Genomic DNA, 17,040 nt, shown 5'->3' with positions numbered 1-17,040 from the left:
GGGCCTATCAGAGAAAAATGTCCACTGTAGTATTTTACTGCTTATGGTTTGTGTGTAGATGTGTAGGTTTCTTTCGTTGTTGGGGGTTAAATATTTATTTTCATGTTTTAAGTCAAGCTGTGCGTTAAGTTGTTCACACATGGCAAATTAGCTGCTGAGGTACAGTAACACTCATTCCAGGGTTTTTCTTTATTTTTACTATGTTCTACTTTGTAGAAAATTAGTGAAGACATCAAAACGATGAAATGACACATGGAATCTTGTAGTAACCCAAAAAGTGTTAAACAAATGAAAATGTATTTGAGATTCTTCAAAGTAGCTGTCCTTTGCCTTGGTAACAGCTTTGCACACTCTTGGCATTCTCTCAACCAGCTTCATGATGTAGTCACCGGGAATGCATTTCAATTAACAGGTGTGCCTTTGTTCCTTCTTAATGTGTTTGAGCCCATCAGTTGTGTTGTGACAAGGTAGGGGTGGTATACAGAAGATGGCCCTATTTGGTAAAATACCAAGTCCATATTATGGCAAGAACAGCTCAAATAAGCAAAGAGAAATGACAGAGTCCATCATTACTTTTAGACATGAAGGTCAGTAAATCCAGAAAATGTCTTGAAAGTTTCTTCAAGTGCAGTTGCAAAAACCATCAAGCGCTATGATGAAACTGGCTCTCATGAGGACAGGTAAGGAAGATCCAGAGTTACCTCTGCTGCAGAGGATAAGTTCATTACAGTTACCAGCCTCAGAAGTGCAGCCCATATAAATGCTTCACAGCATTCAAGTAACAGACACATCTCAACATCAATTGTTCAGAGGAGACTGCATGAGTCAGGTCTTCATGTTCGAATTTCTACAAAGAAACCACAACTAAAGAACACCAATAAGAAGAGACTTGCCCGGGCCAAGAAACACGAGCAATGGACATTAGACTGGTGGAAATCTGTCCTTTGGTCTGATGAGTCCAAACTTGATATTTTTGCTTCCAACCACCGTGTCTTTGATATGCAGAGTAAGTGAATGGATGATCTCTGTATGTGTGGTTCCCACCGCGAAGCATGGAGGATGAGGTGTGATGGTGTGGGGGTGCTGTGCTGGTGACACTGTCTGTGATTTATTTAGAATTCAAGGCACACTTAACCAGCATGGTACCACAGCATTCTGCAGCGATACACCATCCCATCTGGTTGGCTCTTAGTCCCACTATCATTTGCTTTTCAACAGGACAATGACCCAACACACCTCCTGGCTGAGTAAGGGCTATTTGACCAAGAAGGAGAGCGATGGAGTGCTGCATCAGATGACCTGGCCTCCACAATCACCTGACCTCAACCCAACTGAGATCGTTTGGGATGAGTTGGACTGCAGAATGAAGGAAAAGCAGCCAACAAGTTCTCAGCTTGTGTGGGAACTCCTTCAAGACTGTTGGAAAAGCATTCCAGGTGAAGCTGGTAGAGAGAGCTGTCATCAAGGCAAAGGGTGGCTACTTTAAAGAATCTAACATATATTTTCATGTGTTCAACACTTTTGTGGTTACTACATTGCATATATGTTAGTTAATAGTTTTGATGTCTTCACTGTTTTTCTAAAATGTAGAAAATAATACAAAATAAAGAAAAACCCTTGAATGAGTAGGTGTGTCCAAATGTTTGACTGGGACTGTGTGTATATGGCCAATGATATAATGGCTAAACTGGAATTAGATATAGGCTATCACTTAATTACCATTCACACCGTGCAGCCTCATGAGTGTTGCCAGACTCAATGTGCAGTCCAGTACACTACAGTCCAGTACTAAATCACTTCTATGCTCGCTTCGAGGCAAGCAACATTGAGGCATGCATGAGACCATCAGCTGTTCCGGACGTGTGTGATCACGCTATCCATAGCCGACGTGTGTAAGACCTCTAAACAGGTCAACATACACAAGGCTGCGGGGCCAGACGGATTACCAGGACGTGTGCTCCGGGCATGTGCTGACCAACTGGCAGGTGTCTTCACTGACATTTTCAACATGTCCCTGATTGAGTCTGTAATACCAACATGCTTCAAGCAGACCACCATAGTCCCTGTGCCCAAGAACACAAAGGCAACCTGCCTAAATGACTACAGACCCGTAGCACTCACGTCCGTAGCCATGAAGTGCTTTGAAAGGCTGGTAATGGCTCACATCAACACCATTATCCCAGACACCCTAGACCCACTCCAATTTGCATACCGCCCAAACAGATCCACAGATGACGCAATCTCTATTGCACTCCACACTGCCCTTTCCCACCTGGACAAAAGCAACAACTATGTGAGAATGCTGTTCATTGACTACAGCTCAGCGTTCAACACCATAGCACCCTCAAAGCTCATCACCAAGCTAAGGATCCTGGGACTAAACACCTCCCTCTGCAACTGGATCCTGGACTTCCTGACAGGCCGCCCCCAGGTGGTGAGGGTAGGTAGTAACACATCTGCCACGCTGATCCTCAACACTGGGGCTCCCCAGGGATGCGTGCTCAGTCCCCTCCTGTTCACCCACGACTGCATGGCCAGGCACGACTCCAACACCATCATTAAGTTTGCTGACGACACAACCGTGGTAGGCCTGATCACCGACATAGACAAGACAGCCTATAGGGAGGAGGTCAGAGACCTGGCCGGGTGGTGCCAGAATAACAACCTATCCCTCAATTTAACCAAGACTAAGGAGATGATTGTGGACTACAGGAAAAGGAGCACCGAGCACGTCCCCATTCTCATCGACGGGGCTGTAGTGGAGCAGGTTGAGAGCTTCAAATCCCTTGGTGTCCACATCAACAACAAACTAGATTGGTCCAAACACACCAAGACCGTCGTGAAGAGGGCACGACAAAGCCTATTCCCCCTCAGGAAACTAGAAAGATTTGGCATGGGTCCTGAGATCCTCAAAAGGTTCTACAGCTGCAACATCGAGAGCATCCTGACCGGTTGCATCACTGCCTGGTACGGCAATTGCTCGGCCTCCGACCGCAAGGCACTTCAGAGGGTAGTGTGTACGGCCCAGTATATCACTGGGGCAAAGCTGCCTGCCATCCAGGACCTCTACACCAGGCGGTGTCAGAGGAAGGCCCTAAAAATTGTCAAAGACCCCAGTCATAGACTGTTCTCTCTACTACCGCATGGCAAGCGGTACCGGAGTGCCAAGTCTAGGACAAAAAGGCTTCTCAACAGTTTTTACCCCCAAGCCATAATTCTCCTGAACAGGTAATCAAATGGCTACCCAGACTATTTGCATTGTGTGCCCCCCCAACCCCTCTTTTACACTGCTGCTACTCTCTGTTTATCTTATATGCTTAGTCACTTTAACTATACATTCATGTACATACTACCTCAATTGGCCCGACCAACCAGTGCTCCCGCACATTGGCTAACCGGGCTATCTGCATTGTGTCCCACCACCCGCCAACCCCTCTTTTTACGCTTCTGCTACTCTCTGTTCATCATATATGCACAGTCACATTAACGATACCTACATGTACATACTACCTCTATAAGCCTGACTAACAGGTGTCTGTATTTGGCCTTGCTACTCTTTTTTCAAATGTCTTTCTACTGTTGTTTTATTTGTTTATTTCTTACCTACACACACACACACACACACACACATACCTTTTTTGGCATTGGTTAGAGCCTGTAAGTAAGCATTTCACTGTAAGGTTTACAACTGTTGTATTCGGCGCACGTGACAAATAAACTTTGATTTGATGTCCACTAAAGTCCAATCCTGTACCCTACAGTACAATCCTGTACACTACAGTCCAGTACACTACAGTCCAGTACCCTACAGTACAGTCCTGTACACTACAGTCCAGTCCTGTACACTTCAGTCCAGTCCTGTACACTACCGTCCAGTACCCTACAGTCCAGTACCCTACAGTCCAGTCCTGTACACTACCGTCCAGTCCTGTACACTACCGTCCAGTACCCTACAGTCCAGTCCAGTACCCTACAGTCCAGTCCTGTACACTACAGTCCAGTCCTGTACACTACCGTCCAGTCCAGTACACTACAGTCATGTCCACTACAGTCCTGTACACTACAGTCCAGTCCTGTACACTACAGTCCAGTCCTGTACCCTACAGTCCAGTCCAGTACACTACAGTCCAGTCCTGTACACTACAGTCAGGTCCAGTACACTACAGTCATGTCCACTACAGTCCTGTACCCTACAGTCCAGTCCAGTACACTACAGTCAGGTCCAGTACACTACAGTCATGTCCACTACAGTCCTGTACACTACAGTCCAGTCCTGTACACTACAGTCCAGTCCTGTACACTACAGTCCAGTCCTGTACACTACAGTCCAGTCCTGTACACTACAGTCCAGTCCTGTACACTACAGTCCAGTCCTGTACACTACAGTCCAGTCCTGTACACTACAGTCCAGTCCTGTACACTACAGTCCAGTCCTGTACACTACAGTCCAGTCCTGTACACTACAGTCCTGTACACTACCGTCCAGTCCAGTACCCTACAGTCCTGTACACTACAGTCCTGTACACTACAGTCCAGTCCTGTACACTACAGTCCAGTCCTGTACACTACAGTCCAGTCCTGTACACTACCGTCCAGTACACTACAGTCCAGTCCTGTACACTACCGTCCAGTACACTACAGTCCAGTCCTGTACACTACAATCAGGTCCAGTACACTACACTACAGTCCAGTACACTACATTCCAGTCCAGTACACTGCAGTCCTGTACACTACAATCAGGTCCAGTACACTACACTACAGTCCAGTACACTACAATCCAGTCCAGTACACTGCAGTCCTGTACACTACAATCAGGTCCAGTACACTACAGTCCTGTCCAGTACACTACAGTCCTGTCCAGTACACTACAGTCCTGTCCAGTACACTACAGTCCTGTCAAGTACACTACAGTCCTTTCCAGTACACTACAGTCCAGTACAGTGCACCTTGCCATCTTGTGGGTAGTTAGTTGGTGCTGAGGTGAATAGTCCTGAGAGAGGGAGTAAATGGACTGGAAGAGAGGTGTGGAGGACCAGTAGTGGTGGTTAACCCTTGAGGCCCACTCATTGCTAATGCTCTGTCTGTCTCTCTGTCTCGCTTTGTCTCTGTCTGTCTCTCTGTCCCTCTGTAGGCACAAGGTCTGATGGAGGAGGCAGAGAGGGACATCCCTGGCCCTACCATGGCCCCTGTCCCCAGCTCCCGCTGTAACCTGACACCCAGCCGACAGAATAGCCCCGTCCAGCTGGGACAGTGTGCCGTCGGCACCCCTGGCCCCACCTCCACTCAGAGCGCATCTGCGGCGGCCTCCTTCTTCATCAGGTAAGCTGCGTCCACAGTACACACAACCCCCCTTTCACTGAAATCACACCTGAAGAGAGAGTCTGACAAAGGGCTGAGAGTGATGATGATTAGGGTCTGCTGTGCTGTATTGTGGTGGCTTTAGGGTGTGTGTGGTTGGCTACCTCTGTATGGCATGCTGTTGTGGAAGGGATCTGTGTGGAGACTAGTCTTTACACAATAAGGTCATGGTTCATTGCTGCACTACACTCTTAGAAACAAAGGTTCAATCTAGGACCTTAAAGGGTTCTTCCACTGTGCCCATAGGAGAACCCTTTGAGTTCCATGTAGAACCCTTTCCATAGAGCTCTACCTGTAACCAAAAAGTGTTCTCCTATGGGGACAGCCGAAGAACCCTTTTGGAACCCTTTTTTCGAGGAGTGTAGAGTCTAGCGTGATGTGGACCTAATCCATGAAGATGTTGTCCTTGCCATTGTTGAATTATGGCATACTTTAGACTGTGCTGGAACGGTGTGTGGAGAATAGATTGTGAGCATACATTAGGCTGTGCTGGAACGCTGTGTGGAGAATAGACTGTGAGCATACATTAGACTGTGCTGGAACGCTGTGTGGAGAATAGACTGTGAGCATATATTAGGCTGTGCTGGAACGGTGTGTGGAGAATAGATTGTGAGCATACATTAGGCTGTGCTGGAACGCTGTGTGGAGAATAGACTGTGAGCATACATTAGACTGTGCTGGAACGCTGTGTGGAGAATAGACTGTGAGCATATATTAGACTGTGCTGGAACGGTGTGTGGAGAATAGATTGTGAGCATACATTAGGCTGTGCTGGAACGCTGTGTGGAGAATAGACTGTGAGCATACATTAGACTGTGCTGGAACGCTGTGTGGAGAATAGACTGTGAGCATATATTAGGCTGTGCTGGAACTCTGTGTGGAGAATAGATTGTGAGCATACATTAGGCTGTGCTGGAACGCTGTGTGGAGAATAGACTGTGAGCATACATTAGGCTGTGCTGGAACGCTGTGTGGAGAATAGACTGTGAGCATACATTAGGCTGTGCTGGAACGCTGTGTGGAGAATAGACTGTGAGCATACATTAGGCTGTGTGGAGAATAGACTGTGAGCATACATTAGGCTGTGCTGGAACTCTGTGTGGAGAATAGACTGAGCATACATTAGGCTGTGCTGGAACGCTGTGTGGAAAATAGACTGTGAGCATACATTAGGCTGTGTGGAGAATAGACTGTGAGCATACATTAGGCTATGCTGGAACGCTGTGTGGAGAATAGACTGTGAGCATACATTAGGCTGTGCTGGAACGCTGTGTGGAGAATAGACTGTGAGCATACATTTAGCTAGGTGCCTGTGAATGGTGCCTGTGCCTGTGAATGGATAATGGTATTACATAATATTATACATGTAAAGACAGTGTCTCACAAAGGGGCTTAGGTTCAAGCACATAATTTGTACTATTGTGCTTTTCTTTAGTATGTACACCTGTGTAAACTGTATGTACACACAGTATGTACACCTGTGTTTTTGTTGTTTGGTTCCATTAAAAGTTTCTAGTGCAGTTTGTTGTAGTAACATATTAATGTAGCTTGTATTCAGTGTTGATCTTGTGTACATTCAGAATGAGTTGCTCCATTTAGCTATGGCAATGCTAATGCTCTGGAGGATATGTGTGCCTCCACTGGGGGTACAGACAGCTCTCCATAGGCTGCTCTAATGCGGTAGGATGTCATTGCTAGAGTCTCAGGCAGATTGGTCGGTGTGTACATTCCCTGTACAGACTCGACTCCCCAAGGAGCTGTGTGACATAATTAACTTTATCCTGAGGGAAGCTGGGTAAGGATGATCTATTTGATTGTTAGAGCATTGCACCCTGGGAGGCAGAACCCTGGGAGGCAGAGAAGACAGGAGAGGGGGATGTTGTGAAGTGTGACGGTGACATCCTGAGGGAACAGGGAAGGAGCTTGATTTCTCCAAACTCTCTAAATGAGCTCCCCTCGCCAACCTTAGTGGGGTCAACGTATAAGACTGGGACCATGGGGCCTCTCCCTTAGCAAGGAGAATATTCCAAATGCTCTTTTAAATGTGTCACTTCCTGTACGTGTCACTTCCTGTGACATACTTGGCGGGTCAAGCGTGAACAACAGTGAGTTGTGACCTAGATGTGGACAGGGTTCATTTCAGAGGCTGATTTATTATTTCGACTGTTTTCTTTGGACGAGTGCTCAAAAAGAGAGGGCAGGACAAGCCGTGCTGTGTGTGTCTCTCAGTAAGGGAGGGGGACTTGTTTTTTCCCGTCAGTTGCATCCTGGTGGGACAGGAGGGGAGGTGGTGGAAGCAGTGAAGGGATCCACCTTTCATTTCATCCCAGAGATATTTCCCTGCCAAGAATGTGTGTTGTTTGACTTGGCGAGGAGAAGGATGGTGATGACGGGGCCCGGACAGCTTTAAACAGCATCACATTCCACAGATTCAGATACAGGGCGGTGGACGGCTGGGCGGTAGGCGGTTGAGATGCACCGGGCTAGACTGGAAGCACACCCACTTCCTCAGGTACTGCAGCTGTTGCCTCCACAAGCACCTGCACTGCTTTAAGCACTAGAATGTAAGCCTCCATCATCATCGTCATTCATCATCATTGTCATCACCGTCATCTTCATCTTTACTCTAGCATCAGGGTCAGTGTGCAGGCTAGGGTTGTGTTCCACCACTGCTGGTTGCAGTAACAGTGTTTTAGTTCTCAGAGGTCAGCAAGCACAACTGTGTTTAACAAATCTCCTTCTTCTCACTATCTCCCATTGACATTTGAATTAACAAATTAGCCCTTCATCTTTTGGGGCTGATTGAAAACATATTTGTGATTAATATTCCGTTTTGTCCTCTAAAGATACAATTAGTGAAATCCATGTGAAAGTGCTGAGAGGCCAGGATATTTGAGCAGAATAACCAAACAATGGTTGCTCCTGTCTGGAGTGTAGCATGCTCCACAGACACTTGTCTGACATTCAGGAAAGCTGTCCAACTCACATATGACATTTTAATTAGAATGCAATTAGGTAGATGCTGAGGGAAAAGAGGAGACTGAGAAAGAGGGAAGGAGAGAGAGAATACCACTTCCTCTTAGTGATTGCCTCTGGTGCAGATAATTCATTTTTTAACTCAAACATTCAACATTATTTTAAACTTGTCTGGTCCATTAAAAAAAGCTTTTGATTATAAATGTTCATTTGACAACCCAGAAACTCCAACTACCATTAAACTCAGTGTTGTCATCTGCTGGGAGACTCAGTTAAGAGTGTTCTCTCTTGTGGCTCCCCTACTCCCTGCCCAGGGAAAATGGTTTAGGTTGGGTCTCCTCTTCATAATGTCTCTGATCATTATGTAGGCAGGAAATGGGCCTCGATATGAATTCAACAATTGAAGCTGAACCATTACTCTCCTTTTACTACGCTGTCATTACTGGTTGCTGATTGCTCATCAAAACTCTTCTAAGCTTTCATTTTTCCATTTATTTTTTCATTCATAAATCTGTTATTTTCTCAAACTCACCATCATTCATGAAGAATGGTGTCTTATAGCTTCAGTAGGGAAACATTTTTCACAATGTAAAGGTATTGTTCAATGACATGAAATTCTTTGGTCAAAGCAAATAAGCATACAACATGTAGTTTAGTATTGACATTTTACAATCCCCATTCAACTCTTGCTGTCACCCATTATTTTCCCCCTATCAACCAGAGTGTGCTGAAACAAAGATTGGCCCGGGTCAATAATGAGCAATTGGCTATTAGATGGACCATAAAATAGCCTCTAGACAGGAGGGGTTAAAGGTCAGGGTCTGTCCAAGCAGAGTGGTCAGTGTGTGTGTTTCAGTATACAGAGGGAGGATGAAGGGAAGGAGGGAGGGGGTAGGGAAGGGCTGGGAGGCGAGAGGAGAAGAGGAGGAGGGAAGGGAAGGGAGGAGGATGGGGGTGCTCATTCAGCTTACTAGCGTGTTGAATACTGATTGCTTTGTGACGGAGCATGTGATTAGTGTATTGACACAGCGTTTAGTAATGAGAGCAGGCAGTGTTCCCAGCAGGGGCTCTGGCTGCTCGACTAAATGACGTGTCCACTGCCGACACACCGTCCACCCTGCTCATCCCTCTGTTCTATTAACACCTGATGATTGGGAATGAGGTGTGTTTCTATCCCTTGGGACCCATGAGGGGAAGGGGAAAAAGGAGAGGGAAGGGAATGCTAACCGCAGAGCAGTTCTTCTCAATGCTCGGAACAACTTTTGCTGTTCTGAGTAAGAGAGGAGAGCAAACCTTAAAGCTAAGAGGAGTGTTTGCAGTGTCCAGGGACAGGTGGGTTCAGGGTAGGGGCGTGGGGCAGGGAGAACAGCTGTTAGCAGGAATGTGGCCCTGGAGCAGTGTCCTCACAGGAGGAAGTGTCTTTACGGCCCTGTGCAGCCCTGGAGCTGCTGCTGCCTAGGTGAGTGTGTGTGTACTGCAGTAATCACTGTGATTGTGGATTGGGAAGGCTTCTCCCCAGACAAGGCCTGCCTAGTCTTTGTGTCTGAAGTATAGTGTGCTGCTTCATCACTGAGACTGTGCAAAGTAACCATAGAAACAACTCCCCATGACTAACATGAAAGCTGGCCAATTAATGTGAATAAATATGCCTGAGGCACGCTAATCAACATTTTTGGAGCTCTCCATACAAATATCTTAATCAAAGTTTTGTTGCAACCACAGCCCCTTGAAAGCTGAAGACCCGGCTACAATTCATGAATGTATAACCAGGTGATTGTCACTGTAGAGAGATGTTTATCTCTCTCTCTTTCTCTTTCTCTCTCTCTCTCTCTCTCTCTCTCTCTCTCTCTCTCTCTCTCTCTCTCTCTCTCTCTCTTTGTGTGTGTTTGTGTGCCAGTGGCCTTTTTCCTGTGTGATTGTTATTGGAGTTGGGGTTGCGTTGGTGTAGTGGTGGAGGTGGGTGTGGAGGTTGGTGTAGTGGTGGAGGTGGGTTGGTATAGTGGTGGATATATAGGGGTGGGGGTGGTATAATGGTGGGGGTTGGGTGGGGGTGGTATAGTGGTGGGGTTGGGGTTGGGTTGGTATAGTGGTGGGGTTGGGGTTGGGTTGGTATAGTGGTGGGGGAGTGGGTGGGTTGAGGTGGTGGGGGTGGAATAGTGGTGGGTTGGTGTAGTGGTGGAGGTGGGGTTGAGGTTGGGGGCAGGAACGTGGGGGTGAAGTGTACCATGGGCCACTCACACACACACTCCACTTCAACTAGAGGAGATAGGAGAGACAGGGAGACTGTGAGGCCGGATATAGAAGGGAAATGCAGTGTTTGTTTGTCTGGCTGTGTTGTGAGTGACAGGGGAGATCTGTGTCAGGGATATATTGTCTGATAGATGAATGCTGAGTGGAGGGAGCTGTGGAGCGGCTCTGCTCTGGGCTGGGCCTGCTGGCCAGGGGATAAAGGGACTGAGTGGATGCAGGCAGGGAGCGTGGAGTGCTGCCGAGAGCCTCACACACTCACACACACACATCGTCAGCATGCTTGGGGTGATGCTCCAGACCACCGGTTTCAGGAGGAGGACCTCAGAACCTGTGGAGGGGAACGCTGGACACCTCACCACCATGGGACTCAAGTAAGTCACACACACCCCAACCCAGGGCTGGAGGAGATACACAACTTAGTTTGATGGGCGATGCAGCTGCCGTGTTTGGGTGTGTTCATACTCCTGCTGCTGATTGTGCTGCAGTCAGTGTGTAGTGTTGATTTTGTGGTGGAGTTGTTCTGTGTGATCCCTGAAGGTGACAGGGTAATGTTTTTGTCGAGCTTCACAAAGATGGGTGTTTCTAGTGATGGGAGAATGTGAGCAGAATGCTTAGTCAGGAGAGAACACCATTGAAATGCAAGTTAAGCCTCAGCTTTATTTTGAGGAGTGTAAGCGGAGTGGAGTTGCAAAGTTAACACTAGCTTCTGTGTTCAGCATAGCCTGACTGGCAGGAATTCATTTATCCATACCTTTAGTTGGTTTTGTTTTTTGGGAGACATAGAATCTAAAAAAGATCCTGTATAGATCAACAGAAGTGTTGGTGAGTGGGTTGGTGGGTGGTGAGTGGGTTGGTGGGTGGTGAGTGGGTGGTGAAGGTTTGGTGGGTGGGTGGGTGGGTGGGTGGTGGTTAGGCTGTGCCATGCTATTGGTCTCTTTGCTGCTATTCCATTGAGACTTACCCCCCCACCAGTGTTTTAGGTTGATGTAGGCTCTAGTGTTACTGTGTTTCCATCAGGACTAAAGACTTGTGAGATGCATAATTAACAACCTCTGCATCAATCAAGACTGTTGTTTTGTGAGAAGGTGTTAAAGTTCACAGTTAGACATTGTTATGTATTGTAAATGCCAGCTGAAAGTACCCAGGACCTTGCCTTGGCCCCAAGTCTACACCTGTTGTATTCGGCACATGTGACCAATAAAATTAGATTAGATTTTGATTAGACCAGGTCTACCGGAGCCATGGCCCAGTGAGACACGGGGGTCAGTCCAGGCGTAAATCCTCAGTGGAAATAAAGCATTTGTTTACTCTGGGTTAAAACACCAGCTGTTATTTTCCTGTCATAATCAGGCTGGGGCTAATGTCTGTCAGTGGAGAGCAGAGCAGCAGTAGCAGCAGCAGCTGAGCCAGGGGATGGAGAAGGGCTCTGGCAGTGTAACCTCCAGATAAGGCCAGGTGTGAAAAGCTATCAGGGGCCTGTCTGGCATCATCAGTGGGGAGGTGTTGATGGAGATTCAGCCTAGACCCACCGCCTCAGGGATCTGCAGCAGGCCACCAGGCAGGCCCCTTCCTTTTCTTGGGGGGGCCTACTATCACCACTAGCAATAACCAGGTGGATCACCCCACATCCATTCTACCCCAATATCACAGCCTCCACCCCCTGCCTATAGCCCACACCCCCACCCACCTCTCAGCTCCTCTCTCAGACCCCCTTCTTCTGTTATACCCAACATGGTACTGTATATGGAATGGGTCAGATGATAGATCCCCTCATTTGCCCATTTAACTTTTTTAGTCAGTTAGGTTGAACTCAACAGAAAATGCCAATGAAGTCATTTATCCAGTTTTGCTAAGTTTGTTTAATTGATTTAGTATTGGCAGCTGTAGATACTGTAGTTTTGGTTCTTGGTTTCTTGGAGGAAATTGGAGGGATTGTAAGTCATCTTAGAACAGCCTGAGTGTATCCATATTGCAGACCCTTCCTCTCAAGCCAATCACATATACTTCATCTGGCTGTCCTGGGCAGTGTAGTGCAGTCTGCTGCACAGTATAGATAGTGCCACTTCATCAGACCACCACTGCTGTGGTATAGACTGGCACTGCCCTCCCCTGGACATGCCCATCTCTAAGGATAAGATGCCAAGGCATGATGCTGATGTGACCCCTGGGTATCTGTGGGAAGGCCTGTGTTGTGACAGTCATGGTGGAGGCGGTTGTGGCCTGCATGGTAAACATACACAGAGAGAGGGCTGGCGGGGAGGGACAGGGATGGGAGAGATAGCCCCGAGGAGAGTGCTGACTGGAACCGTGTCCATTCCCCCTAAACACCCGAGTCAGGAAGTCTGGCTGGCCTGGCCCATGTATCATAGCAGGAGGGATGTTTGCTGGAGCTGACAAAGGCTAAAACGCTGACTCTAAGCGCTGGCTAACACTGGGCCATAGAGTCAGCCCTGTGGGGCAGTGGTTGGGCTGTGACCGATTCCTTTCACGCAGGGGGAAACGAGGGGATGTTAGAGGGAGACCCACTATGTCCCGTGTGCCTGTCACCTGACATGACAGTGCCTTTGTCTCAGCGTGTGCTGGTGATGATGATCTAAAAGGCCAGGATGTGTTAAATGTCATGTGGGTAGGAGAGAGACTGTGGCCTCAGCATTTAGGCAGCACATAACCAGGCCTGTTAGACTGTTCCTCTGCCCATGGCAAACTAGGACTTCCCATTCACACAGATGATAAGGCTACTAATGGAGGTGCCATAGGAACCCTGCTGGGCTGCAGTGATCTGGGCATTAGTGTTAAGTGATAGGAGCCTCTGAGCTGATATACTCCCACCCGGCTGGATTCTATGCATTACAGTGGTTGGGGTTGAGGCCAGCTAACCCTACAACATGTACTGTCAATCTCTATGGCATCCCTCAGTGAGAGGTGTCATGCAAATTCAGACTATTATCATTGTCATTACAATTGCAGGCCTCTCTGGATTGTGCTGGAGACGAGAGAGAGAGAGAGGCTGGAATAAGAATACAAGTTAATTGCAATAGCTGCCTGCATGGAATATGCATTGAAGAATGTTACGACCTATTGTCTCCCTGAACCACAACATAGCGTGTGGTCCCTTCTCCCATGAGCTCACCCTGGCTTTATTTCCTCAGTCTGCAGAAACAAGATGGCTCCCACTGGGCCGCTGTGTTTCTGTGTCCACCAGCCCCTCCGCTCCACAGTGTCAGCCTGCCTGCCTCTCCCAGGTCCCGGCCTTGCACTAAATATGAATAACTAATAGCGTCTTAGGCCTATTCAGTGTGAGTTGATTTCCCCAACCAGTAGTTCTCTATATATCAGACCACAGTCATTCTAATTCACACAAACACGGTGCCCCTGGACTCCCTGTGTGTGTTGCTGATCCATCTAACCTCCATTGTTTTTCAATGTGGACGTTCATGGTGTTTCTGATGGAGCTCGCATTACCATTAGAGGACAGAGGGCCATTGTCAGGACAGGTAGATAAGCTCTTACCTGATCCTCAATAACAGGGTGAATAGATGTACTACTCCACCACCTCTCCACTGTTCTCCTGCTTCTCTTCCCTGGCTTCGGGGTTTTGGGCCTGGATGACTGTCCAACAGTTGAATGGGAACCACAGTTCTCTGCACATGGATCCAGGTCAACAGTGTTGACAGTGATTGTCTACCTCCACTATGGGAAGTATCTCATGAACGTCTCCTGCTGTTCTTCTTGCTTGCCTTGGGTGGGGGGGGGATACTGTTGATCTGCTACAGGGTGCTCTTTATGTTGGGTAATACTGGCCATGGTTGGAGTTTTGAATCAGAGATGGGACAGTGTCTATTCTTCTTGGTAAAAAGGCAGAATCAATAAAACCCTAGTGTGGACAGGGTTTATCTTGTGTTTGTGTTTGCAGCCTGCCTGCCTGCCACTGGCTCCATGCAAACTGTCTGGAATGGATTGGATTATAGTTCGTAGTCAGTTCATGACCCAGCACCCAGCCTGCTGCAGTGCTAGAAATCCCATTATCCCTAGCTGACTATGTGACTTTGAGTGTGGATGTGTGTGGGAATGTGTGTGGGAATGTGTGTGGGAGTGTGTGTGTGTGTGTGTGTGTGAGAGAGACTATATGTGTGTAAGCCTCTTATTGACCTGAATAATACTGTAGTAGTCACTGAGCTCTGGCTCTGTTTAATATTTACGGTCACACCTCTACATTACTAAACCTTAAAGCTCACCAGTGTTGGTGTTGTACAACACTGTAGACCCTCTCTATCTATCCCTACCCCAGACTCTTAGAATAGCTTTGTTCAGAACCTAGGAATTCCTCTAGCCTTTTTGGATTCCCAAATCCCAACCATGCTTCCATGCGCTCTCCTCCCCTCTAACCCATTTTTACTAGACTTGGATCCCTCATGTTTTCCCCGGATTGCGTATTGACTGGTATATAGATGGCAGATTAAGGAACACATGTTTGAATCCCCCCCTGCTCTGCTGATTAATCACTCCCAAATGTTCCCAGCAGCCTGTGGGGCTCGGCCTGGCCTGGTTGTTGTGATAGCCTCGGCGTGGAGGAAAGCAAATAAATAATCGCTAGGTGTCTTACCCTGCCAGGCTCTGATTAATGACAGAGAGGAGTGGCGCAAGAAAACGCCCTCCCCATCTCTCTCTTGTCATTCTCTCCCTCCTCATCTCTCTCTTGTCTTTCTCTCCCTCCCCATCGCTCTCTTGTCTTTCTCTCCCTCCTCATCTCTCTCTTGTCATTCTCTCCCTCCCCATCTCTCTCTTGTCTTTCTCTCCCTCCTCATCTCTCTCTTGTCTTTCTCTCCCTCCCCATCTCTCTCTTGTCTTTCTCTCCCTCCCCATCTCTCTCTTGTCTTTCTCTCCCTCCCCATCTCTCTCTTGTCTTTCTCTCCCTCCCCATGTCTCTCTTGTCTTTCTCTCCCTCCCCATCTCTCTCTTGTCTTTCTCTCCCTCCCCATCTCTCTCTTGTCTTTCTCTCCCTCCCCATCTCTCTCTTGTCTTTCTCTCCCTCCCCATCTCTCTCTTGTCTTTCTCTCCCTCCCCATCTCTCTCTTGTCTTTCTCTCCCTCCCCATCTCTCTCTTGTCTTTCTCTCCCTCCCCATCTCTCTCTTGTCTTTCTCTCCCTCCCCCATCGCTCTCTTGTCTTTCTCTCCCTCCTCATCTCTCTCTTGTCTTTCTCTCCCTCCTCATCTCTCTCTTGTCTTTCTCTCCCTCCCCATCTCTCTCTTGTCATTCTCTCCCTCCTCATCTCTCTCTTGTCTTTCTCTCCCTCCCCATCGCTCTCTTGTCTTTCTCTCCCTCCCCATCTCTCTCTTGTCTTTCTCTCCCTCCCCATCTCTCTCTTGTCTTTCTCTCCCTCCTCATCGCTCTCTTGTCTTTCTCTCCCTCCTCATCGCTCTCTTGTCTTTCTCTCCCTCCTCATCGCTCTCTTGTCTTTCTCTCCCCCCATCTCTCTCTTGTCTTTCTCTCCCTCCTCATCTCTCTCTTGTCTTTCTCTCCCTCCCCATCTCTCTCTTGTCTTTCTCTCCCTCCCCATCTCTCTCTTGTCTTTCTCTCCTCCCCATCTCTCTCTTGTCTTTCTCTCCCTCCTCATCTCTCTCTTGTCTTTCTCTCCCTCCTCATCTCTCTCTTGTCTTTCTCTCCCTCCTCATCTCTCTCTTGTCTTTCTCTCCCCCATCTCTCTCTTGTCTTTCTCTCCCCCCCCATCTCTCTCTTGTCTTTCTCTCCCTCCTCATCTCTCTCTTGTCTTTCTCTCCCTCCTCATCTCTCTCTTGTCTTTCTCTCCCTCCCCATCTCTCTCTTGTCTTTCTCTCCCTCCTCATCTCTCTCTTGTCTTTCTCTCCCTCCTCATCTCTCTCTTGTCTTTCTCTCCCCTCCCCATCTCTCTCTTGTCTTTCTCTCCCTCCCCATCTCTCTCTTGTCTTTCTCTCCCTCCCCATCGCTCTCTTGTCTTTCTCTCCCTCCTCATCTCTCTCTTGTCTTTCTCTCCCTCCTCATCTCTCTCTTGTCTTTCTCTCCCTCCCCATCTCTCTCTTGTCATTCTCTCCCTCCTCATCTCTCTCTTGTCTTTCTCTCCCTCCCCATCGCTCTCTTGTCTTTCTCTCCCTCCCCATCTCTCTCTTGTCTTTCTCTCCCTCCCCATCTCTCTCTTGTCTTTCTCTCCCTCCTCATCGCTCTCTTGTCTTTCTCTCCCTCCTCATCGCTCTCTTGTCTTTCTCTCCCTCCTCATCGCTCTCTTGTCTTTCTCTCCCCCATCTCTCTCTTGTCTTTCTCTCCCTCCTCATCTCTCTCTTGTCTTTCTCTCCCTCCCCATCTCTCTCTTGTCTTTCTCTCCCTCCCCATCTCTCTCTTGTCTTTCTCTCCCTCCCCATCTCTCTCTTGTCTTTCTCTCCCTCCTCATCTCTCTCTTGTCTTTCTCTCCCTCCTCATCTCTC

General features: G+C 48.0%; 1 protein-coding gene across 2 annotated transcripts in view; it reads left to right on the top strand.

The window, feature by feature from the left end:
* The window catches only part of LOC112256730 (kinesin-like protein KIF26A), a 104,826-nt gene that overhangs the window by 48,324 nt on the left and 39,462 nt on the right, over positions 1-17,040 (top strand). For both annotated transcript variants that reach the window (XM_024430184.2, XM_024430185.2), the window contains one exon: positions 5,132-5,319. In XM_024430184.2, the coding sequence (XP_024285952.1) occupies positions 5,132-5,319 (188 nt within the window). The remainder of the gene's footprint in view (positions 1-5,131; positions 5,320-17,040) is intronic.

Source organism: Oncorhynchus tshawytscha, linkage group LG08 (genome assembly GCF_018296145.1).
Source record: "Oncorhynchus tshawytscha isolate Ot180627B linkage group LG08, Otsh_v2.0, whole genome shotgun sequence".
NCBI classification, from domain to species: Eukaryota; Metazoa; Chordata; class Actinopteri; order Salmoniformes; family Salmonidae; genus Oncorhynchus; species Oncorhynchus tshawytscha.
Note: the sequence above shows the minus strand (reverse complement) of the source record. Positions and strands in the feature narration are given on the sequence as shown.